The 23,165-nt window shown below is 51.5% G+C and overlaps 7 protein-coding genes across 11 annotated transcripts; 5 read left to right on the forward strand and 2 right to left on the reverse strand.

The window, feature by feature from the left end:
* Positions 1-736: 736 nt before the first annotated feature.
* Positions 737-1,630, forward strand: AAFC00_003720 (uncharacterized protein; the record flags this gene model as incomplete). Of its 2 annotated transcripts, XM_069343237.1 has the most annotated exons (2): positions 737-1,529; positions 1,590-1,630. In XM_069343237.1, the coding sequence occupies 2 exons, from the start codon at positions 737-739 to the stop codon at positions 1,628-1,630; spliced, it is 834 nt and encodes a 277-aa protein (XP_069201061.1). The 2 variants fall into 2 exon arrangements, with proteins under 2 accessions (XP_069201061.1, XP_069201062.1); XM_069343238.1 differs by having other exon boundaries at positions 737-1,630.
* Positions 1,631-2,579: 949 nt separating this feature from the next.
* Positions 2,580-6,541, forward strand: AAFC00_003721 (uncharacterized protein; the record flags this gene model as incomplete). Its single annotated transcript, XM_069343239.1, has 4 exons — positions 2,580-2,726; positions 2,811-3,062; positions 3,129-3,207; positions 3,261-6,541. 4 exons carry the CDS (start codon positions 2,580-2,582, stop codon positions 6,539-6,541), a joined length of 3,759 nt encoding a protein of 1,252 aa, XP_069201063.1.
* A 604-nt stretch (positions 6,542-7,145) lies between these two features.
* On the forward strand, positions 7,146-9,097 carry AAFC00_003722 (uncharacterized protein; the record flags this gene model as incomplete). 2 transcript variants are annotated; one of them, XM_069343240.1, is made up of 3 exons in its annotated part: positions 7,146-7,277; positions 7,353-7,582; positions 7,654-9,097. In XM_069343240.1, the coding sequence occupies 3 exons, from the start codon at positions 7,146-7,148 to the stop codon at positions 9,095-9,097; spliced, it is 1,806 nt and encodes a 601-aa protein (XP_069201064.1). The 2 variants fall into 2 exon arrangements, with proteins under 2 accessions (XP_069201064.1, XP_069201065.1); XM_069343241.1 differs by having other exon boundaries at positions 7,146-7,582.
* A 511-nt stretch (positions 9,098-9,608) lies between these two features.
* On the reverse strand, positions 9,609-11,897 carry AAFC00_003723 (uncharacterized protein; the record flags this gene model as incomplete). Its single annotated transcript, XM_069343242.1, has 3 exons — positions 9,609-11,017; positions 11,077-11,336; positions 11,401-11,897. 3 exons carry the CDS (start codon positions 11,895-11,897, stop codon positions 9,609-9,611), a joined length of 2,166 nt encoding a protein of 721 aa, XP_069201066.1.
* Positions 11,898-12,882: 985 nt separating this feature from the next.
* AAFC00_003724 (uncharacterized protein) lies at positions 12,883-14,525 on the reverse strand (the record flags this gene model as incomplete). Its single annotated transcript, XM_069343243.1, has 5 exons — positions 12,883-13,095; positions 13,147-14,125; positions 14,179-14,341; positions 14,390-14,420; positions 14,478-14,525. 5 exons carry the CDS (start codon positions 14,523-14,525, stop codon positions 12,883-12,885), a joined length of 1,434 nt encoding a protein of 477 aa, XP_069201067.1.
* A 478-nt stretch (positions 14,526-15,003) lies between these two features.
* Positions 15,004-16,901, forward strand: AAFC00_003725 (uncharacterized protein; the record flags this gene model as incomplete). Of its 2 annotated transcripts, none has more annotated exons than XM_069343244.1 (4): positions 15,004-15,331; positions 15,405-16,106; positions 16,162-16,585; positions 16,640-16,901. In XM_069343244.1, 4 exons carry the CDS (start codon positions 15,004-15,006, stop codon positions 16,899-16,901), a joined length of 1,716 nt encoding a protein of 571 aa, XP_069201068.1. The 2 variants fall into 2 exon arrangements, with proteins under 2 accessions (XP_069201068.1, XP_069201069.1); XM_069343245.1 differs by having other exon boundaries at positions 15,025-15,331.
* A 1,016-nt stretch (positions 16,902-17,917) lies between these two features.
* Positions 17,918-19,014, forward strand: AAFC00_003726 (uncharacterized protein; the record flags this gene model as incomplete). Of its 2 annotated transcripts, none has more annotated exons than XM_069343246.1 (4): positions 17,918-18,454; positions 18,510-18,794; positions 18,848-18,930; positions 18,984-19,014. In XM_069343246.1, 4 exons carry the CDS (start codon positions 17,918-17,920, stop codon positions 19,012-19,014), a joined length of 936 nt encoding a protein of 311 aa, XP_069201070.1. The 2 variants fall into 2 exon arrangements, with proteins under 2 accessions (XP_069201070.1, XP_069201071.1); XM_069348108.1 differs by having other exon boundaries at positions 18,095-18,454.
* Positions 19,015-23,165: the final 4,151 nt, after the last annotated feature.

A 23,165-nucleotide genomic window follows, 5' to 3' on the forward strand; every position in this document is an offset into this window, starting at 1 on the left:
ATCAATACCGCCCACCCACGAACCGAGAGGGCAGAACCAAAAATCTGAACGTGGTAGGGAGCTCGATTTGCAAGGACAGCAACAGGACCACGTCTCGACTGCTCATTCGTCGGTCAACTTTTACGACATCCTGTCACAACGGCCGATGAGGTCGGGCGCTTAGAAGATGCATCGCCCAATCATAGCCCATAGCGCGTACAAGCACGATTGGCCCGGGCTGTGGCAGACGGCTTCCAATTGGCAGACGCACCTCATGTCTTTACTTGTCCTGGTTTAGACCTGGGCGCGTCTTTCTATCCTCTACGATGCATCGAGCGTTTGCCTTAAAAATAAACCTCATGTGAGTGCAATTGAATGGACATGACCCTCTTGCGGGCTTACGCGCCCACCACACACACGTATCTGCGGCAGAACCCCCCTTCCCTTTTCTGAAATGTGCTGTTGACAGTAGGTATCAGTGTCGTCGCACCTCGAAATATACATTACGAAATAAAACTCGCCTAAGGCTGAGGGTAATATGCAAGCGCTCTGATCCTGGCGGCTTCTCTGTTCTAGCATTGCACTTTAGTACTTCTTTCGCCTTCTTTTCCTCTTCTCTTATCCAGACCGACTATCATCGCAGAGCGAGGTCGTCAAAAAGGAAAAGCTTCTGGGTTGCTTCCCTCATCCGTCGATTTAATCTAAACCTTGTTCCACTCGTTTGACATCTGTCGTTCTCTCATTGCGGTTCGAAGCCATGGCGAGCACTGCATCTATATCCACAGTCCTGGCCGAAGGCAAAGAGCCCAAGCCGAAACCAAAGGTGTCCACTCTTCAGACTCCTGTGTCTGCTTCGTACCCTTCCGAGATACGCAGCCCATTGCCCGGAGCCCCGGCATATCTTATCAAAGAGGACAACATCAGAACTCCAATCACCCCTCCACATGCATATCTTGACTTTCTCAAGACCATGTCGCCGGTGCTGATGAGCCCTGCCCCAACCGGAACTAGCTCTCACTTCAGTTTCCCAAGCAAGGCGGCCATGAGGGAGGTCAACGAAGTCGAGGGAAAGATATCTTCCTCTAATTCAGCCCATCCGTCCCTGTCTCGAACATCCTCCTCGGACTCGGCTACGGTAGTCACACTTTCCAGCGGAGAAAGTGACACTGGTGACGCGAGCGATGCATCCGTGGAGTCTCTCGACAGCAAGGATACGATCAAGCGTGAGGTCTCCGAGGAGTCGAGCTCATTCCGTCACAAGAAAGCTGTGCAAGCCTTGGATTTGAGCAAAAGTAAAGAGCACTCGGCGGGATCTAAACCCAAACCGCAATCACCACGCATTGTGATCCCACCGTCGTCGTCCTTTGCAAAACCTGGGTCGGCCAAGTGGAACCTACGATCTCAGATGCCTGGGTCACCGCTCTCTCCAGCCAACACCCGCACGCCTTTGAGCGCGAGATCGCACCACGAACCTCGCAGTGCCTCTTGTCTGAGCGCCACTCCTTGGTCTGCGTCTTCCCCGAACGAGGCGGATGTAAGCAGCAAGCACAGTAGGGTCTACGTCAGGCAAGTGGTTACGAGAACGGTAACTTATTCCCAGACCTCACTAGACCCTGCGCCCAAGGGCAAAAGAAGAAAGCTGGAGGAATGATATGCAAAGAACGTGCAGACGGGGCAGTATATGGCCGTTGAGCCATAAGATGCTCGCTCTATGCTGGCCTCCGTCACTATCTCGATTCGGCACCCTCGGCAGAGCAATCATCGCAGCTGGCCTGAGGCTTGTTGGGGGTGCCGCAACACGGGAGAAAGTGTCGACTGCCTTTAGTTGCGTACTTTTGTTCACGAACTACAGCACGGATTTACTTGCCAATGCCCAGTGCGCGAGTCCCTTCGTCCTTCGATCAGGCATCAAAGCTCTCTCGTAGTGTCCGATGGGACACCATCGTCCTCCTGTGAGCTCTGAAAGGTACAATTCACGGTAATGATGACGAATATTTTACAATTGGTTGGGGAGATGCTACCATTATTAGGCAGCGGATTCCTTGGAGAGGCCTGGTGCCAGCGAGGTTGTAATTGGCCAAGCCACTGAGGACTTGGGCCATCAAAAAGGCATATTTGCAGTCAGAATCAAGTCTGCCTCTATATGTTCGAACTTGTTCTTATGGGAGGATCTGACATGTTGCTGGATGCATGCACACTGCGCGGGTCATTCTTGCGTGTTGTTTCTATCAGATATTCCACGAAATAACTAAGGCCTTCTTCTGCCACCTTGACGTGCAAAGGGACCCTGTGCTCACTGGCTGTCCATCTGTCGAGTAGCGTTATGTGTGGTTGTTAGTGAAGCTATGATACAGTAAATGGTAAATGACCAGAGTCGAGGCGGGGCATCAACAAAGAACCCCCACATGATTCGGGGAACCAATCGGACACAGTCCAAAAGCAGCACTAGGAAGGAGCATCCCGAGCCGAGGCTCAATCGTTGGCTGACGCCGGCATATGGAACACATCTGACAACTAAATGAACATATGTTTTGTCATTCTACGCCAATCCTTGACAACTCAACTATGTGCGCAACACCCCCGGACACGACTACGCAATCATGTCACTGAGGACCAGGAAACCCGAGCGCGGCGGCGCGGCGGCACCAGCACTGAACCAGGCCGACGTGGTGCTCCTTCCCCAGCTCAAGAGCTGTTTGGCGAACCTTCCTTCGTCGCTGGTTAATGTGTTGGTGAATGCGAACACAGTATGTCTTGACTCACGTGCCCGGGATATCTGAGGCGATCCTGGGTATAAATAAATGGGAAAACTTTCTGGCTGACACATACAGGTAGCCCAGAATGTAGTTGTGGAGCTCACATTTCAGCCCCCAGCGGTGACCTCTGGATCCGATGAGAAGGCGCCTCTTCAGTCAAGGTCGATCTATCTGGGTTGGACCGGCATGCAGAGCCAACATAGACTGGCTCCCATGGTCGACAAGAGGGGCATCAACAGGTCTGGTGGCCGGCAGGACCAAGATGTCGCTACTGTGGAGATTGATGCTGCGCTGGCGAGGATGTTGGCCATTACCGATGGACAGAAGGTGTGGACTGCCGCCTGCTTGAACAAGTGGTCGTGAGGGTGACTTTTGACTGATTACATTCAGTAGGTTGGAGTAATGCTTCATATAGACCCTCCTCAGGCACACACGGTCAATATCGAGCCTCTAACGCCTACGGATTGGGACAGTATGTTCATTTCATCCATGTACGACGATTCCTACTGACTTCTTCGATTCTAGTAATTGAGCTGCATGCGCGCTTTCTCGAGATGAATTTCTTGTCTCAGATTCGTGCTCTGCCTAACCCTGCATTCGCTCCCAATCATGCCCAGCAGCATCCTCTGACGCTTCATCTTACGCCGACCTCGACAGCGAACATCATTGTCACATCTCTCACTCCAGCTCTCGCATCGACCGAGCCCTTTGCCAAGATATCCTCAGATGCGGAAGTCATTGTCGCACCAAAATCAAGACAACAGCCTTCCCGAAGTTCGAATCGGGAGAGTCGAAGTGTAGCCAGTACAAGTCGAAAGAGCATGCGCAGTACCACGAGCACAGTGCGTCATCGTAGCCTAAGAGACGAGAATCTGAGACATCCTGTATTTCTGCGAGCCGTTGACCGTAAAGTGGTGGACGAGTGGTTTGACGACAATGAGCCCAATTCTTCAGATCTGGGGCTCCGGGTATGGGTCGACCGAGATCTACTCCTGACGAAAAGTCTCAAGGGCGTTTCGTGGGTTGCGGTCTCCATCGTGAAGCCGGCGAGCTTGCAAGAACCAATCGACTCTCAGACCGCTGCTGCAGAGACAAACAAGCCTACACAAAAGGTGGTGGCGAGGCTATGTGCCTGGGAAGACGGGCCTGATAGTCACCATGCTGCTCTCTCGTCAATGCTGGGTGCGACGGTGGCGTCCGTGGGCATTGTTGGTGGAATAGTCAGGATCGAAGCAGCTCCTGCACAGCTTCCGAGAACGACGAGCGCCATGAAGGGAACAGAGAAAAAGGAGGTCGTTGTAAAAACACTAAAGGTTGCGCCGTTCATCGAGACAGGGAGTCGTAAATCTACTTCGCTAAAATTTGGTGGCGAGTCGGAGAAGGAACGAGCGGCAGCTGCGCTGAAGCTCAGGTCCATCTTTGGAGCGTCAGAGGACGGCACAGGACTGTTAGACGGACCGATCACAGACGGCATGATCCTTCCAGCAGAAGCAGGTCAGGCCAACGACCATGCATGGCCCGGTGGCATCTTACATTTTGATCCCAAATCTAGTAGTGGCAGCGGCAACGAGGCTTCGAAATCATCAGTCCAATGGCTGCAGGGCTCAGAGCGGAAACTCAATATTGAGATACAGCCAGAAATCGCCAAGCCATCGGACCTCACGCGTAGTGGACCGGGACACGAGTTACCTCTGGATCCGCCTAAGCTGGTAGGCGTCGATAAGATCATCACAGATCTCGAAACAAGTCTACAGCATTCTTCGTCAATTTTGCTCACCGGTGGCTTGGGATCTGGCAAGACGGCAGTAGCACATCTTTTAGCACATCGACTGCGCAAGGACGAGCTGTTTCATGTGACCTATTTCCCCTGTGCACCATTGATCACAGACGAAACTAGAGTTTCGACTATCAAAGAGACTCTGCAACGTTTGTTTGGTGGAGGAGCCTGGGGCGCTCGGCAAGGTGGACACTCGCTAGTAGTCCTGGACGACATCGACAAGTTGTGCCCTGTGGAGACAGAGTTGCAAGTGGGTGGCGAGAATGGACGAAGCCGGCAAGTCAGTGAGCTGCTCTGCTCTATAGCGAAGCAACACTGCTCACGCGAAAGTGGCGTGGTGCTGCTGGCCACAGCACAAGCCAAAGAATCGGTCAATAATGTGGTCATTGGTGGACATGTGGTCCGGGATATTGTCGCTCTGAAAGCCCCAAACAAGGACGGAAGACGGAGGGTTCTCGAGATGTTGGTCCATCAGAAAGAAACCGTGCCGCGCGCAGATGTCTCGCAGCAGAATGGCAATGCCTGGATGGACGGACACAGCGATGTGGGCTCTGTCACCAAAGCGGAGCCTGGATTCATCGTAGACCCTGCAATGGATCTCTTGGAGACCGCTGGACAGACGGATGGTTACATGCCAGGGGATCTCAGCCTGCTTGTGTCACGCGCTCAGAGTGAAGCTTTGATCAGATCAGTGGCCTCCGACACATCCTCCTCGGACATATCAGCTATTTCACTCACCCAGGACGATTTCGCAGCGGCGCTGAAAGGCTTCACGCCAGCTTCACTTCGCAACGTCACTCTTCAGGCTTCTTCGACAACCTTTGCTTCGATTGGCGGTCTCAAAGAAACTCGGCAGACGCTCCTCGAAACGCTTCAATATCCGACCACTTACGCCCCTATATTTGCGCAATGCCCTCTACGGCTCCGATCTGGTCTTTTGTTGTATGGCTACCCTGGCTGCGGCAAAACCTTGCTCGCCTCAGCTGTGGCAGGCGAGTGTGGCCTCAACTTCATCAGCGTCAAGGGACCCGAGATCTTGAACAAGTATATTGGAGCTTCAGAAAAGTCTGTCCGAGATCTGTTTGACCGTGCAGAGGCAGCGCGGCCGTGTGTACTTTTCTTTGATGAGTTCGACTCTATCGCACCGAAGAGAGGGCACGACAGTACCGGTGTCACAGACAGAGTGGTCAACCAACTTTTGACTCAGATGGATGGTGCAGAGGGCTTGAGTGGTGTGTATGTGCTTGCCGCCACGTCTCGACCTGACCTTATCGACCCTGCTCTTCTCCGTCCTGGCAGATTGGACAAGAGTCTGCTCTGCGATATGCCTGCACTCGATGATCGCCTCGACATCCTGCGGGCTGTCACGGGTCAGCTCAAGATCAGCCCGGGGATCATGGATGGTGAAGGCTCAGAGAGCCTATGGGAAGTGGCTAAGCAAACGGAGGGGTACTCTGGTGCCGATCTGCAAGCCGTCATGTACAATGCGCATCTGGAAGCCATTCACGACGTACTGGGTCCAGCGGACATGGTGCAAGAACTCGGCAAATCAAAGGATGGTGTGTCGAAGAAGAGCAAACCAAAAGACTTTGCCTACTTCCGATTCGACGACACGCAGAGTACTAACGGCACATCTACGGACGCAATGAACGGTACACTTCAGGCACGACAGACACCTGCTCAGCTCGCAGAGCGGGCTGCTATCGCTGCCAAACTCGCTCAGATGGACATAGCCCGGCGCCGGGCACGGCAACAACGTCTACAGGACTACGCCTCTGCTTCGTCAGACTCCTTCAACGCTACGGGCATGAATGAGCAGAAAGAAGACGACGACGACGACAGGCAGCAAGAGCCGATTATTGAATGGAGTCACATCGTCAAGAGTATGGAGACGACACGACCGAGTATCAGCAGAAAGGAGATTGGACGGCTGCGAGCGATTTACAGCGAGTTTATAGATGGTAGAAATGGCGATATGCCGGATGGTCAAGCGAACACGGAGATAGGAGGGCGGACCAGCTTGATGTGATTGGACATCTTGTTTTCTGCAACGGACTCGAGGTAGAATCCCATTATAGATGATCAAAAGTCATGTTGTATGCGATTCATGACTACTTGTGCTTTACGTCCATCCTTGACCTTGATATATTAATGATGTCATGCCACGCTGTAAAGAGTGCCCGCTTCATGGATACCGTAGATGTTCGGTAATTGAATGTCATGAGCTGCGTGATGACACATGCTGTGAATGGACTACTGCCGGCCTGTCAACACAGTCTCCGCGCGATAAGGGTAAAAGGGGTATAGGAGGAGTATGACGAAGAATAAGGTATGAGGAGGAAGAGGAGGAGGCTCCACACGGTGGAGTCCGATCAAAGGGGGTCCAGAATGATCTTAGCGCATCATCGACTTGAGTTGCCCTCGGACGACAAAAGTATCCCAATGTCGACCAATGTTTTTGCCGTATAATCTCTGAAAAAGAGTCTCTATCCCTCTTTTCTCCAACACGCATCCCCCCCCCCCAAGTCCACACTGTCTGTTGTCTATAGTCCCAGTGCAGATGCCCACTTGTTGAACCACTTTTTCTCTTTTTCTTTTTCTTTCTCTCTGATCTTGCTCTGCCACACGATGCGATGAGATCAACGTCAACATGGAGCCACTTATTCCGCCGCGCCGGCAAGGATGGAGCTGGACTCCGCAGTAGTACCAGCAGCAGCAGCAGCGGGCGGAGGCGCGTGGTGGATGATTCTCCTCTGCTGGCTCTGGTGAGAAGCCGGGCTGTCGCAGGTCGCCATCATCATCATCATCACAACAACACTACTATTCGGTCGTCCTGCCAGAAGAGGCTATACGCAACTCAACCGACTGCTCGAGCGACAGAGGCGACGACATCCACGACAATATCGCAACCGAGACCGTGGCGGCGGAGGAAGGCGGTGCTCTACTGGGTCGGTGGCACACTGCTCGTCGGGGTTGTGGCGGTTGGCTTCACGGACGAGGCGAGATATGTTTGGCATGCGGCGCAGAGGACGGGGAGAGTGACGACTGCTCTTGCACTTAATATTAACGAGTATGTTTTGTCGCTCATGTAAAAGTACATCTTCTTCTGTTTTCAGTGACTGACGTGAGGCGTCCGCACAGTTATCGACGGACTCTGGGCTCACACGACAAACACACGGAAGAGGAATATCAAGCGCTACTGAAGGCATGTCATAAGCGCTGCGCAGAGCGGACACTCGTCGTTCTAGAAAAGAACGGCTCCATCTTCGTCAAGCTCGGTCAACATCTGAGCAGTATGAACTATCTCCTACCGAACGAGTGGTGTGACACGTTCATACCTTTGCAAGACCAATGCCCGGTCTCGTCATTCGAGAGTATACAGGCAATGGTCAAAAAGGATACCGGCCACACGCTCGAAGAGTTCTTCTCCGAATTCGAGACGCAACCGATAGGCGCAGCTTCTCTCGCGCAAGTTCACCGTGCGATTGTGCGAGAGACGGGCGAGAGAGTGGCGGTCAAGGTCCAACATCCTGCTCTGGACGAATGGGCAGCTCTGGATCTCGGACTCACGCGCTTCACTTTCCAGACGCTCAAGCGCTTCTTTCCTGAATACGACCTCACCTGGCTCAGCGAGGAGATGGACGAAAGTCTCCCCAAGGAGCTCGATTTCGCCCTTGAAGGATCCAACGCGACCCGAGCCCGCGAATACTTCTCCCACATCCCCCAACTCCCCGTCATCATCCCCAGAGTGCTATGGGCCAAACGCCGCATCCTAGTGATGGACTACGTGACAGGCAAGCGACCCGACGACCTGCACTACCTCGACAGCAACAACATCGACCGCGACGAAGTCAGCGCCACGCTCGCGCGCATCTTCAACGAAATGATCTTCGGCAACGGCGCGCCCCTGCACTGCGACCCGCACGGAGGCAACATCGCCGTGCGCCTCCACACCTCGCGCAAACACCCCTACAACTTCGACATCATCCTGTACGACCACGGCCTCTACCGCGTGCCGGAGATGTCCCTACGCCGCAGCTACGCCAAGCTCTGGCTGGCCGTAATCGACGCCGACGAGCCGCGCATGCGCCGCTACGCCCACGAAGTCGCAGGGATAAACGACGAGCAATTCCCACTGTTCGCCTCAGCCATCACGGGGCGCGACTACCGCGTGGTCACCCAATCCGTCACGCAGAGCCGGTCGACGGAGGAAAAAGAAGCCCTCACCGACGCGCTCGGAGACGGCATGCTCGAGCAACTCGTGCAGCTCCTCGGCCAGGTCCCGCGCGTCATGCTGCTCATCCTCAAAACAAACGACTTGACGCGCAGTCTCGACGAGAACTTGCATACGCGCCAGGGACCCATCCGCACTTTTCTCATTCTCGCGCGCTACGCCGCTCGCTGCGTCTACGAGGAGCGCCTCGAGCAGTTGCGCGCCTTTAGCTTTTTCTCGCCTCGAGGCTTCTGGGAAAGGTTTAGAGCGTGGACGGCATTCGCTGGTGTCGAGGCGCGCTTGTCGGTTTATGAGCTTTGGATCGGGGTCCGGAGGAGGTTGGGCATGCGGGCTGTTGAGCTTGCTGTTTGATCCCGGTTGTTTCTGATTGTCTTATCTGGTACTCGAAGACGTGTGTTTCGATAAAATCATAGAGATTGTATATACTTGATTATCTGACTTTTCGTGCGCTTGCTTGTAGCTTGTCTGTCTACTGGGAGATTGAACTCTGACGCAGGTACTCGAGGTAAGAACGGTACTCTCACATACATACAGTACGCATATATGAGCAGATCAGCGCAGACATGGATTGAGCACGATCAATACACTTTTGGTGATGACAATAATTGGCACTTGAGTCAAATACAACAAAAACTTTGTTCTTTTCTCTCGTGAATGAGATCGGATTTGTGAAGCGCAACAACAACATCATCATCATCATCGGCGGAATATGTTACTATAGTAAAGAGACGCTTGCTCTCTTCCCATTATCCCGTCTCTCTCTCTCTCTCTCTCTCTCTCTCTCTCTCTCTCTCCCACACTCTGGCCCTTCAATCTTGCAGCCGATTCCTTCAGGTGGTATACATATATCAATCCAAACAATCTACTTGTTGGCAGCCGACTCCTTGCCAACAACAGGGTTGTGACCAGCAGGGATCTTGGAGTCGGTCTCGAGCGTCTCCTGAGGCTTATCGTGGCGAGCATAAAGACCGTACTCCTCGTCCTCGTACTTGCCGACGCGGCCGGACTCGACGTCCGCTCTCGTCAGGCTCAGCTTGCTCTTGGGCAGACCCATGCTGCCGAGGTATGACACTGCGTGGTTCCACTCGGCGTCCTTGCGCGTCGAGCTCCACTTCAGCTCTTCGGCCATGAGGTCGATGACTTTGGGCAGGGCCTCGAGGGATGCTTGGGCGTTGAGGAAGGCGAGACGGGTGCGGCGGCCGAGAACGTCGGTTGCGGTTTGGGCGGCTTCGTGGCGCACAGCGTAGCGGACTTCGCCGTCGACGAAGGGGTAGAGGGGCGAGATGCGCTTGCCGCGGACCGGGAAGCGTTCTTCCGTCGGGGCGCACAGGGCGGCGACTTGCCATGCACGGTCACCGTAGGCCGTGGTCAGGTGCTTTGCGACCTCGGTCTCGAGTCCAAAGTGCTGGATGATGTTGATGAAGAGAGTCTTGCTGAAACCGTGGGCGCCAAGAAGCTTGACTTGGTGGGTTTGGCAGGTGCCGTCGAGCGATGCACCGTCGTCAATGACTTCGGTTCCGGAGATGCGAGCAGGGTTGCGCACAGGAGAAGTCTTGAGGCCGAATTGCTTGATGGCCTCGTCGACAGCTTCCTCGGCCATTTGTCTGTAGGTGGTCCACTTGCCTCCGGAGATGGTGACTAGTCCGCTCTCGCTGGTGGTGACGAGATGGTTACGGACGAGACCTTCGGACTTGGACTTGTTGGGGTCGCGGACGAGGGGGCGAATACCAGACCATGCAGCAAGGACATCACCACGGCGGACGTTGATTTCGGGCTGAAGGTAGTTCTGCACCTCGCTGAGAATCCAGTCGATTTCTTCTTCACCAGCGATAGGGTTTTGGGAGATCTGGCAGGGTGCGTCGGTGGTTCCAGCAATGGTGTTGCCTTGCCACGGAAGGAAGAAGACAACACGACCATCAGAGGTGTGGGGGTCAAGCAGACCCATGTTCGAGGGAGAGTAATAACCGGGCAGGACAACGTGAACACCAGAAGAGGGAGCGACGATTTCCTCGACCTTCTGGTCGTCGAATTTGCGAATAGCGTCGGTGAAAGGACCGGTGGCGTTGATCACACCCTTTGCTCTGATCTTGAATTCGTCTGCCTTTTTGCCGTCATATTCGTTGACTCTGTCCTTGACTGTCGCGCCATTCAATTTGCCATCAGCACCCTTGGTGAGACCAGTAACCTCGAGATGGTTGACGACTGTAGCACCGTAGAGTGCGGCAGTCATTGCGAGCGAAATATTCATGCGGGAATCGTTGTGTGCACCATCTTTGGAGGTATCAGCCGGGGTGAGCTACGCGCCATGAGTAGAAAGAAAAAAGACATACCGTAGTAAACCAGAGCGCCGACCATGTTGGACTTCTTCAGCATGGGAAACGCGTCCAATGCCTTACTCTTCGTGAGAAAGTAGGAGCTCTCAATGTTTTCGGAACCGGCGAGGAAATCGTAGAACTTGGTGCCGGCCCAGAAGTAGGGCGCTTGCCACCACTTGTTGATAGGAATCATAATGGGGAGCCATGACGAGAGATGCGGCGCAGTGTCGAGGAAGTATCTACGCTCACGAAGCGCTTCCTTGACAAGCTTGTATCTTCACACAATCAGTATCAGCGAATTGGAAACAATCGGCACGAATAGCGGGAACAAAAACACACTGGTTGTAATCGAGTTCCCACACAGCTTTCTCAAGATATCTCACGCCACCGTGCACCAGCTTTGTGCTTTTACTGCTGGTTCCAGAGGCAAAATCATCTCTCTCGACGAGCGCCACCTTCAAGCCTCTGGTAGCTGCGTCCAGCGCGACACCAGTGCCAGTGGCACCACCTCCAATGATAAGAAGATCATATTCCTCGCCTTCTTCTGCACCTGACTCGCCAGACACTGCATTGGCAATCTTACTTCTGGCGTCCGAAAGAGCACCACCCGCAGATGCTTTCAGATCCGCAATGTATTCAGCACGAGTCTTGACTGCAGGAAAATTTGGTGGACGAAAGATGCCACCTTCACCATATGTAGGAGGCGGCACTGAAGCGGCCTCAGATCCGGGGATATCTCGAGGTCGCCATGAAATGTAGAGACCACCTGCGCCGACTGCTGCGGCTGCAGAGGTATACCCTAAGGCACGTACAAAGCGTCCGGAGCGACTTGCCATTTCCCGTTGTGCGTGTAGGGAGCGTGAGGAGGAGAAGAGAGGGCAGACCGAAGCCAACAAATACAAATACGAAAACGCACTGGATTGCTTTACAGCGTGTGACGTCGATGATTCCTCGTCCTGTTGGTGCTGCTCCACAATTTCAAGCTGGAGGTATTGGGGGAGGGCGGCGCTTTCTCGGTGGGGTATACGACGACACTCCTTCGACCATGGGGATGCTTCAAGAATAACTTTTATATAACCAACTGAATGCGCGTCCGAACGCACGAGATACTCTGGAAATTGGATTCAGATGCCTCTGTCCGTCTCGGTCTTGACTTTGCGCCCCGACCGGCCTTTTCGCGACTCTTCATACAGCGTGCAATGCGAAAAGGAACATCTATTTCCACCTCTCGGGTTGAATGCCGATCTTGAGTTTACCCGCGGACGGCTTCGCACTGTGGGGGTGCGCAAATCAACATTCTGAGATTTGAGGGACGATCACAAGGATCTTTGACTCAGCGAGAGGTTGGCAGATTATCGCATGCCAACGTCAAGCGTAAATCACTGATTGTTAAATCATGAAAATCTTTCACTGATACTGGGTTGGATCCAGCTTGGCGGACCCTCGCCTTCATCCCGTTGAGCCTCCTATTACTTTTGCATAGCGATCCTACTGCAGTTGAGAAGTTTTCGTTTCCGTGCACCGCTGAGACATTGTCCTTCTTCGATGCTCCATTCTAACAACCTGTAGGCTCCCAAGGCTTGATCAAATTACTGGACCGTGCTACTGCGAAGCTCAAACCATACATTTCAGTCACCTGTCCAGCCGGCTCATCTAGATGTTACTAAAAACAGCATATCTTGCTGAGTGGAGTGCATACCCAAAAGTCTATGTTACAGGCTTCAGATCCCCTTTTCGAGGTCGTTTGCTACCCAATGTAATTGATCAGGCTGCTGCGAGAAATCAATCCTTTTCCCATTGCCAGCTACTTCTAGCTATATCCTACTCTTGAGCGGCATCAAGCAATCCTTTGAGATTGATGCTCTTCGGTCGTTCAATAGGCATACCCAGGGCTCTGTCCCAGATCAGCTGTGCCATGGGACCGAGACCTCTGCTGACACCAAATATCGCCGTGTAGTAGAGTGTTTCTTTGATTCCGAAATGATGGAAGAGCACACCCGAGCCCGAATCAACATTGGGGTAAGGGTTTTTCGTCTGCACAACTTAGATCAGCTTAGCTCGGACACCTCAGACAGCGATACCTACCTTGCCATGCTCCATCAAGACCTGTGGCGCAATCTCCGAATTCCTCTTGACTAGCTTAAAAACTGGATCATTCATGATATCCGGCTTCGATGCGCCGAATGCAATCATGGCATCGAATCTCGGATCCGGCTTCCTCAGCACAGCATGACCAAATCCTGGAATGACACGCCCGCTCTTGAGGGTACTCCAGAGGTAATCCTTGATATCCTGCTCGGAAAATTCGGTGCCTATGTGTTCCTGCATCTGCAGCATCCATCTCAGTACCTCCTGAGCTGCAAGTCCGTGCAAAGGCCCAGCAAGACCTTGAAGACCAGCCGAGTACGACAGGAATGGATCCGAGAGTGCAGAACCGACCAGGTGCGTCGCGTGTGCTGATACATTACCACCTTCATGATCGCCGTGTAGGGCACAGTACAGACGCAACAGGTCCTGGAAGTCTTCATTCTCTTTACCTTCCTTTCCAAGCATTGCAGCAAAGTTATAGCACCAGTCCTGCTCTGTATCTACCGCCCCGGGAAGCTTGCCACCTCCATGATAGGCGTTCTGATAGATCTTCGCGGCAATCGTTGGTAGCTTTGCAATCAAGGAAATGGCATCATCGAAGGTAGGTTCCCAGTAGTCAGCTTTGTTTATGCCCTTCTCGTATGCCTTGGCAAATGAACTTGTATGGTTGAGGGTAGACACTGCGCAGGCGAATTGCGTCATGGGGTGTAAGTCCTTTGGGAAGCTGTCTAACATAGTTTCAACGAAAGCGGGCAGGCTTGATTTCTCTGCGAGTTCTCTCGAAAGCGCGCGAACTTGGTTGGTACTCGGCACCTCCCCAGTCAACAGAAGCCAGAACATGGATTCGGGCAGCATCTCGGCTCCTGTTTTGCCTTTGGGTAGTTGATCCTGGCAGTCCTTGATCGTCTTGCCGTGGAATCGGATACCCTCGTTTGCATCAAGCACGGAGCCCTCCCACACCATAGACTTGGAGCCTCTGGTCAACGTCAGCTCAGTCGCTAGATACTGCTTTAGGGTGCGCTGCCATACCTCATACCACCAATCGTATTTTCGACTTTCATATCACCAATCTTTTTGCTAGCCTGACTTTTGACTTGCTTGAGGAGCTCGCGTTTGGCGGGAATAACATTTCGAAGCGCCTCCTTGAGGGTTGGCTCTGATATGGTCGCATAGGTGCGGCTATATTCAATAGCTAGAAGAGTCAGACATGCATGCTTTCGATGGAAGTCTGGCTACATACTAGAGGTGAATGTGTTTCGCTTTGCGGCATGCTTGATATTGTTAGCCTATTACTCGCATCTCGACGATGACGCAAGATAGTAGCTTACCTGCGAAGCTTTAAGAGCTCGCAACGTTGCGCGAGAACTGGTGGCCATCTTGAGCAATGAAATCAGACAAACAAAAGCGTGAGAATGAGTTTCGAGGAACGACAACTCAACAGACAAGCTATTTGTTCAAGAGTCAGACTTGTTGGGGACAACTTCATGCGTTTTAATATGCCTTACATTAAGGTGACGGCCTTCCCCTCCATGGGTATTATTTGTGGAGTTACCCCACGGGCAATCGACATCCTCGGCTTCTCCATAAAGTGAAACTTAGGCTCGAGGGGCGACCGGATGGGTCATTATCCGTTCTTCGAAATATTGCCCGAGGCCTACTGAACCTGTCATACCTGCAATATTATTGTCAAGATTCGTTTCAACAAAGAGTTTTCAGAATCTCATCTCATCGGTTGTCGTGACGGCGTTAGCTCTCCAGCTCAGGAACATGCGGTCTGCTATTCGCGGATGTAAATCCGTCCGGCTTTCCAGCTGGCCAAGGTCAACATATTTTATATCATCGTCTGTCAGACCGATGACAAGTAGCGCAATACGAATGGCAACCGGCATAAGTAAAATCAGTCCACCTCTGCCTTCAACACAAACTACGGATGCATTCCAGCTACTTCCCTCAAATGAGAAGGCAGGAGCCAACGAGGATGCCATTTTCAGCGAGCAAGTCAAAGAGGTTGAAGCGTGGTGGGCATCACCACGATACAAGGGGATTAAAAGACCATATTCTGCCGCAGACGTCGTTAGTAAGAGAGGTTCCATGCAGCAGACCTATCCTTCCTCTCTTATGGCGAGAAAACTATTCAATCTCCTCGAGGAGAAGGCTGCCAAAGGAGAACCTGTGCACACTAGTAAGCCAGTTCTGTCACTACTCGAGTGATACTCATTACACAAACATTATCTAATCCCTCGGTCTTCATCTAGTGGGAGCCATTGACCCAGTGCAGATGACACAACAAGCTCCCCATCAAGAGGTTCTCTATATCTCTGGCTGGGCTTGCTCATCAGTCCTCACCAGCACTAATGAGGTGTCACCTGATTTCGGTGATTATCCGTATAATACCGTGCCTAACCAAGTGCAACGCTTGTTCAAAGCCCAGCAGCTTCATGATAGGAAACACTACGATGCGAGGCATAAGATGTCCTCTGCTGAGCGGGCAAGCACTGCTTATGTAGATTACCTCAGGCCCATCATAGCAGATGGAGACACTGGCCATGGCGGTCTCTCTGCAGTTCTCAAACTTGCGAAGCTGTTCGCTGAGAACGGTGCCGCTGCTGTTCATTTCGAGGATCAACTACATGGCGGTAAGAAGTGCGGTCATTTGGCAGGCAAGGTTCTTGTCCCCGTTGGGGAGCACATCAATCGTCTAGTTGCTGCCCGATACCAGTGGGATCTGATGGGTTGTGAGAACCTTGTCATTGCGCGAACAGATTCAGAGAGTGGCAAGCTTCTGAGCAGTGCCATAGATGCGCGCGATCACGAGTACATCCTTGGTACAGTCGAGGACGTTGAGCCTCTTGCTGAAACATTACAAATCATGGAGCGGGAAGGTGCTAGTGGAACAGAGCTCGATGCGTATGAAGCGAAATGGGTCAAGGAACATGAACTAGTCACCTTCGACGAGGGTGAGTGAGTCCTTCGTGTGTATACTCTACGGAACTGACGTGTTGGAACTTACAGCTGCTATTGCCCATATCAAAGCACAATCGTCGGACGTAAACAAGGTTGCGTATTATGAGAAGGAAATAGAGAAGAACCGTGACATCCCGCTGAGCCGACGACGGAAACTAGCAGCTTCTATTGCAGGTTCGCCAGTCCATTTCAGCTGGGATATTCCTAGGACAAAGGAAGGCTTCTACCACTATCGGGCAGGCTTGCCCGCAGCCACGAAACGTGCAATCGCTTTTGGACCTTATGCAGATCTTCTCTGGCTTGAAACCGCTGATCCTAGCGTGCAGAAGGCTGCAGGCTTTGCTAAGAATATAAGAAGCGTGCACCCGGGAAAGAAGCTGGTGTACAACCTAAGTCCTAGTTTCAACTGGATGGGTCACGGCTTCAGCGAAGAACAGTTGAAGAACTTCATCTGGGATCTTGGAAAGGAAGGGTATGTTGTGCATGTCTCATTGGATACCTGCATTTTGTACTGACTGGAGCTTAGATTCGCTTTACAACTCATATCTTTGGCTGGCCTTCACAGTACAGCAACCATTACGAATGAACTGGCTAAGGGATTCAAGACGGATGGAATGCTGGCTTATGTCAACCTGGTCCAGCGACGTGAGCGTGAGCTCGGCTGTGATGTTTTGACCCATCAGAAATGGAGCGGCGCAGGATATATCGATGGCATTCTCGGGAGCATCCAAAGCGGCAGCAGTGGAAGCAAGAGCATGGGCGATGGTAATACCGAAGGTCAATTTTGAGAAACAGATGACTTGGGCTGCATGCACTGGAGCAAGTCAGTTCCATATAGATAGATCCAGCTTCTTGCATTCTACCTTGGCTATGCTCGGCAGTCGTTCGACTGATTCAGATAAATTTAAGGAATCAAAATAAAGACTTACTGGTGGAACTTGGGATAGCACGTCCCAATGTGTCTGAGACATGGTGTCATGCGCAGATCAACGGTCTGCTTTTTAACGTCTCCCATGGGCCAAAAACCGGGCTACCCAAGCGGGCATGAATAAGCACGACAACGTGCCGATGCATTGCATTCGAAAAACGATATACGCCAACAATCAATGTAAAGTGTGCTTGCATACCTTGCGTAAGGTATGTAAAGCTTTCTGTGTTTTGGACCTTGACCCGGTGCCATGGTGTGTGCCTCATCTGCGAGATGCACGGAGAGCCATGTTCCCGGGATGGCGGCTCTCGGTAGAACGCCACCACAAACCCAGGAGTCAGGTCTGCCAGATGTCAAACTGCGTTAAACCATTCTACCCTTGACCAACCTGAGATTCATTTGTCCCCGCAAGATAGCTTCTTATTTCCACCCTGTGACATAGAATGCTGGTTATCCCCCTGTTCACTTGCCATGAAATAATTCTTCGTAGAAAATAAACATTACGAGAAGTCTGGTCTAGACGCGGTGACCGTTTCTGAACTCAAGGCTCCTACCCTGACTGACTCTTGCGCATCCCTCGGAAGAATTATCGATTTGGTTTAGACGGGTACAAATCTTAAAAGCAGGCAAAGAGGGCGTGTAGATCGCTAACGGATCGCCATGACATAAAACGGTTCCAAGTAGCGCCATGATCCGATGGCTTCTTCACCTGGCGTAGGGCACTGTCCCTCCCGACGGGCGCTCTCATCACACTTTCTTACCAAATGCCTGGGAAATGTGCAAGTGCTTAATCAGATCGCAAGCAATTAATTCCCAAACCCTTGTGTGCCTGATAGACATTCCCTTATAGGCATATCACCAGCGACGACCACCGCCATGCAGTCATCATCACCCGCTAACGCGTCGTCGCACTCGTCAGACAACGACACGCTCGCAAGTTATATTACCAAATACGTGAAGGAGAATAATCGTCGGTATCATGCATACAAGGCAGGCAGCTACTGGGGGCCCAATGATGAGTCCGCCAATGAAGGTCAAAATCTCGCACATGCTATGTATGTAGAGACACTAGATGGCGCACTACATCTGGCGCCACTCGAGAATCCACAGCAAATCCTTGATGTAGGAACAGGCACAGGGATCTGGGCCATCGACATGGCAGATCAATATACCGAAGCTGAGGTTACCGGCATCGATCTGTCACCTATCCAGCCCGAGATGGTTCCTGTCAACTGTGTTTTCGAGGTCGATGATGCAAATCTAGAATGGACCTGGGATGATAATTTTTTCGATTTCGTACATGTGAGGGAGATGTTCGGCTCCATATCCGATTGGTCCGCTTTGTGCAACGAAGCTCTACGATGCATCAAACCTGGCGGCTATATCGAAATTGTCGAGCATTCTATACATACCGTACGTCTTTCGCTTTGAGAAGTTGAGATGGCGTATTACATGCTGATGCAAACAGTTCTCCGACGATGGCACGCTGCCTCCTGACAGCACACTAGCAGTCTGGGGCGATGTAATGGACAAAATTGGTAGAAAGTGGGGTAAAACCTTTAATGTCTGGAAGGAAAGTAAATCAATACTTGAGCGTGCTGGGTTTGTTGATGTTGTCGATGTCCGATTCAAATGGCCCGTCAATCCATGGCCGAACGACCCGAAGCTCAAGCAGCTGGGTAAGCTTAACGAGATTCGCCTGATCGAAAATCTCGAGGCTTTCACAATGAGACTTCTTACACAGGCCGGAAATGTGAGAAATTGGCCAAGATGTTGTGCATTGCATCAATAGCTGACATTTGTTAGATGACCGCCAACGAGGCCCATGTATACCTTGCGCAGGTTCGAAAGGCTGTGAAAGATCAGAGCATTCATGGTTACCTTGTAGTGTAAGCCGACATGAGTGAATTGTTGGACCAATATCTTACTAACGATCTCACAGGAGTGTGGTTTACGGCAAGAAGGCCAATTGAAATGTTGTCCGCACGGGTGTGTGCATGAGGCACTCTGTAGTCATCTAAACATGATGAGTCCACAGCGCTGGAATATGGCTACTGCAAGCTTGCTATATGATGAACAGTTCCCGCTACCACACCACTGGGTCTTCCGCGTCCGGCAAAGCTAGCCAGTGACCGTGAGAGTCGCTGAACTGCAACATGAAGGATGGAGAAATCCTGTACGGATCCAACAACTATTCCTCAAATGTAAATCCATCAATGAGGGCTACTGGCAAAGTATCGGCACTTGCATCTAACGCTTGTCAAGATGGTGGAAATGGCAGCAGCAACATCGCTAGCATTCAAGGATACTTGTCAAGCGGGCACATCTCTATTCCTTGACCATCCTTCCAAGCAACGAGTCATACTTTGGGGGATGGCTGCGTTCGGAGTCGCTGCCAGCATACGCAGAAACTTCTGCTTGAACACGTCGCGTCCAGAATCATGTGTGGAATGAGAGAAAGGAGTACGAAAATGGAGGTATACTAGCTTGTATATATGCGTGTACGCGGAAAGTTGCAGTCGGCAGTTGGTCTTGATGTCCTCGGCTTCATTCACTCGTTTCACTGATGCGTAATATACTCTGCGATATGCGATACCTCACTCATACCTTACGAGACATGCATTAGCAGCCATGAGATTTTGACATGTTTGAATTCTCACTGCCAGGATGTTCCTGGCACTATGGAGCGCACCATCCACGTGTTGCTATCCGAAAAATCCCAGTTTAACTTTGCCGCCTTAGTGCCTGAGCAATGCTCATGTGTTGTAGAAGTTACTGCTGCAAGTACAACACTACTGGCGAAAGGTCGGAATTATTGCTACACATTTAGAAGCATACAGTACGAGAATTAGAGTTACGCACGCAAAAGATTATCATCACACTAGAAGGAGATCAAAGCACGAGGATGAAATCAAGCAATGCCGTACATAATGTAAAGCACTTCCACGCCGGCGTATGCCTAAGGTAAACGATAGGCTTCTGTAGATACACGTGAGGGTGCTCAAAGGTGGCTGAAACCTCGAAAGTATAACTCACCGCTCGAATAAACGTATGGAGAAGGCTAACTTTTCTTAGCCGCATAACCACACTTTCCTTCGAGGGGCTAGACCTCGAGAACTCTCTATTTGCGGAGAGAATTCACAATTGCGATAAGTACGTACGTATTGTATCTCGGTGCGATCTGGCCCCTCGATTCGCGCGCCGTTCATCGGTGCGTACCACTGCTACTCTATTGTGCCATGCTACGATGTCGCCTAGCGCCATTCTTGCTCTTCGGCCATACTGTATCACGATGGCCAGAGTCTAATCGAGTGGTATCAAGGACTTGTTATCCTACCAAGCCTTTCGATGACATCCTGGAGATCAAACGTTTCTTCGCCGTTAGTTGTTCGTGCAACGGGGACACGCACAAGTCCTGTCGTAAGGACATGCGATCGATCGTGTCATAGACAGTCGAGGCTCGCGTGTTCGCGACCAAACGTAGGGAAAACGCTAGCTGCAGAGTATCAATATTCCTCGACTCTTTTCCGGGACGACCGCTTCGATCTGGAAAGCCCATGAGCCTCTTTCCACGCGGCAGCCATCTCTGTGGGGAAGATGATCAAGTCCTATTTTTCAAGGGTATAGAGAAGCCGACACAATATTAGATTGACGCCGCCTGTGTCCAGCTTCGCGCACCGGGCTCCAGATCAGCACGCGTTGGTCGGCGCGTGCCGATTCACCTGCGGATCCTGGGATTCGGAGCTTGGATTCTTGAGCTTTGCCCTCCACCCTTTGCGTTTAGTGCCTGTGGGGGCTTGACTCTGTAGATTTCGGCGTCGCCGATGGCTGAGTTTGGCTACGGCAACACCTATGGCTTAGCCAATCGAGTAGTGTGTGTGGGGTAGAGGGAAAAGAAATACCACGGCATCTCGACCTGCGGAAAGATCCTCTTACAATCTAAAGCGTCACACAATGCCGGTATAGCCAATAAATCAATGTTAGCATCAGCTTGTATGCACCTGTATAGTAGAACTCTCTGCGAAATTATAAGGATGCCGGGGCGATCATTTGCTACATATTTCTCAGTTTTGATTCGATTGGTTAAGCAATATATAATGTATGATTCCGCCCCGAACACAGAGGCTCCCAAATCTCAACATGGGCTAGCGCTTCGCTACTCAGAGCTTTTGATTGGTTGGTTCCGAGTAGCTAAGTTGACCGTTGTTGGCACGCGTCCACCGTTCGTGCGATAACACTGAGTGAGTAATGTAGACTAAGGTCCTGCACGCGATTGTTGATTTTGGCAATGTTCTGTACTATAGTACTTTTGTTGATAGTGAGATCGTTAATTTCTTTTCAACTAGGGGGCAGAATACTTCACACAAACGGGAGTGCGTGAGGCCTTTGCTTGCGACGGAGAGATCGAACAAAAAATGTATAGCCAAAGGAGGATAAGCAAATTATGCATAATTGAATATTGCGAGTTGTTACAGCCAGCATAACATCCGTCAAACGCCACCCTGGTGGTTTAGTACAGTGAATCCCATGTTTCGTGATCAGAATGATCTCCGCTTCGATCTCCAATTCTAAACAGTCGTAGCTTACGCATGATGCTACTGTAGGACTACCCAAGACCGGCAGGGTGATTAGCGATCATACATAAGTCAATATCGACAGCGTGATTAGATCTCTCTTAATACACTAATTACTCTACTAAGCAGGTGGTATGGCTCGTGTCGCATATTGCATGTTTCTCAGTTCGGGGCCGAAGCTGCTAATCTTTGTCTGTTGCGAGCAAGGTTAGCCGCTTAGAGTTGCAGACCGCCGATTCTCGGATCGTGCCTGACTCAATCCAATGGGAGTTGGGCGGCCACGTGAAAGACCATACGTCGCGAATTGATCAACGGAAATGGCGAAAGGCCAGAAGTTGGCTCGATGACGGATACCTTGGCCCTTTCGCGTGACCGCTAAGCCTATGAATTTAAGCGTGTCTGCTGGCTTGCTGATCCGGGCGGAGAACCGATAGCTGTTAAGCGATCCGCAGCTCGAACTCTTTTTCCTCAAATAGGATGTCGAAGATTCGTACGGCCGTAAGACGAACGTCGCGATGTCGTCCTTTTTTTGCTATCCACTACTACAGTGCTAAGGAATATTGGATTCCTCTATGAAGCTTTTGACGGCCAGCTTTGCGCTCGGCAGCTAGATTGGGATCTGGTGACCTGATGAGCACTGAACCCCTCCCCCCACTACGGTATCAACATGAGGCTGCTCGTCCCCAAGTATTGGTTGAGCAGTATGCATGCACCTGCAGGTTTTGAAATGGCAATCGCTACGGCAAAGATGGGCATACTCGAGGCAGCGTGAAGCATGCACTACAACTGTACAAGTACTATCGCTACTGTAATGTTTGTGCGGAAGATCTATTCCAAGGAGAAGCAGCCTTTATGTCTGATCATGCCACGCATCCAGAACTTACGCCAAAGTGAGTTTAGCTGCTCTCGAACGTTCGTTTTAGGAGACTGCATAGGACCGGAGCCGCTGCACAGCCTTTTATGCCGCCCATTTGCTTGGATCTGATCTGCAGACTCGCATTCGTCACAATACTCGGCGGGCCCAATGAAACGCAGATGTTTAATTGTTGTTGCAAATTACGTGCAAGCGATGTGCATTTTCTCAAGCCTGTCCCGTACCCAGGGGCGTCGAGGGCCTAGTCCTCTAGTCCAACCAAGTCAACACCCTTGTCCGCGAACGGACCACCCGCTGCCTTTGTTTCCCGCTTACCTGTCTCTTTGTGAGAAACGCGCTTAGCGAAAGCTTCCAAATACCGTTTTGCATAGTGCCTTTCAGGTAAGCTGAACATGCGTTGAAGAGCAAAGATCGTTTAGGTGCAGTATGCCATGGTACTGATTTTAGGCTCGCATTGGCCAACACGTGTGGTGGGTGGGTCGAGGGTGGCTAGTTGCAGCCTTGCGGATCGAAGATCAGGACTCGTCAAGTACAAAGGTCGTATATTGATTGATTCAGCAAGCGGATACGTGAGCCTTAGCTCTTTCGGCGCGGCTCTTTTTCCTCTACCCACCTACGGGTACACTTCTTGTCCAGCTGCCCTAGCCCCAATCCAGATCATTTGAAGGTGCGCATG

Source organism: Neodothiora populina (genome assembly GCF_041146345.1).
Source record: "Neodothiora populina strain CPC 39397 chromosome Unknown canker_contig_16, whole genome shotgun sequence".
Lineage (NCBI taxonomy): Eukaryota > Fungi > Ascomycota > Dothideomycetes > Dothideales > Dothioraceae > Neodothiora > Neodothiora populina.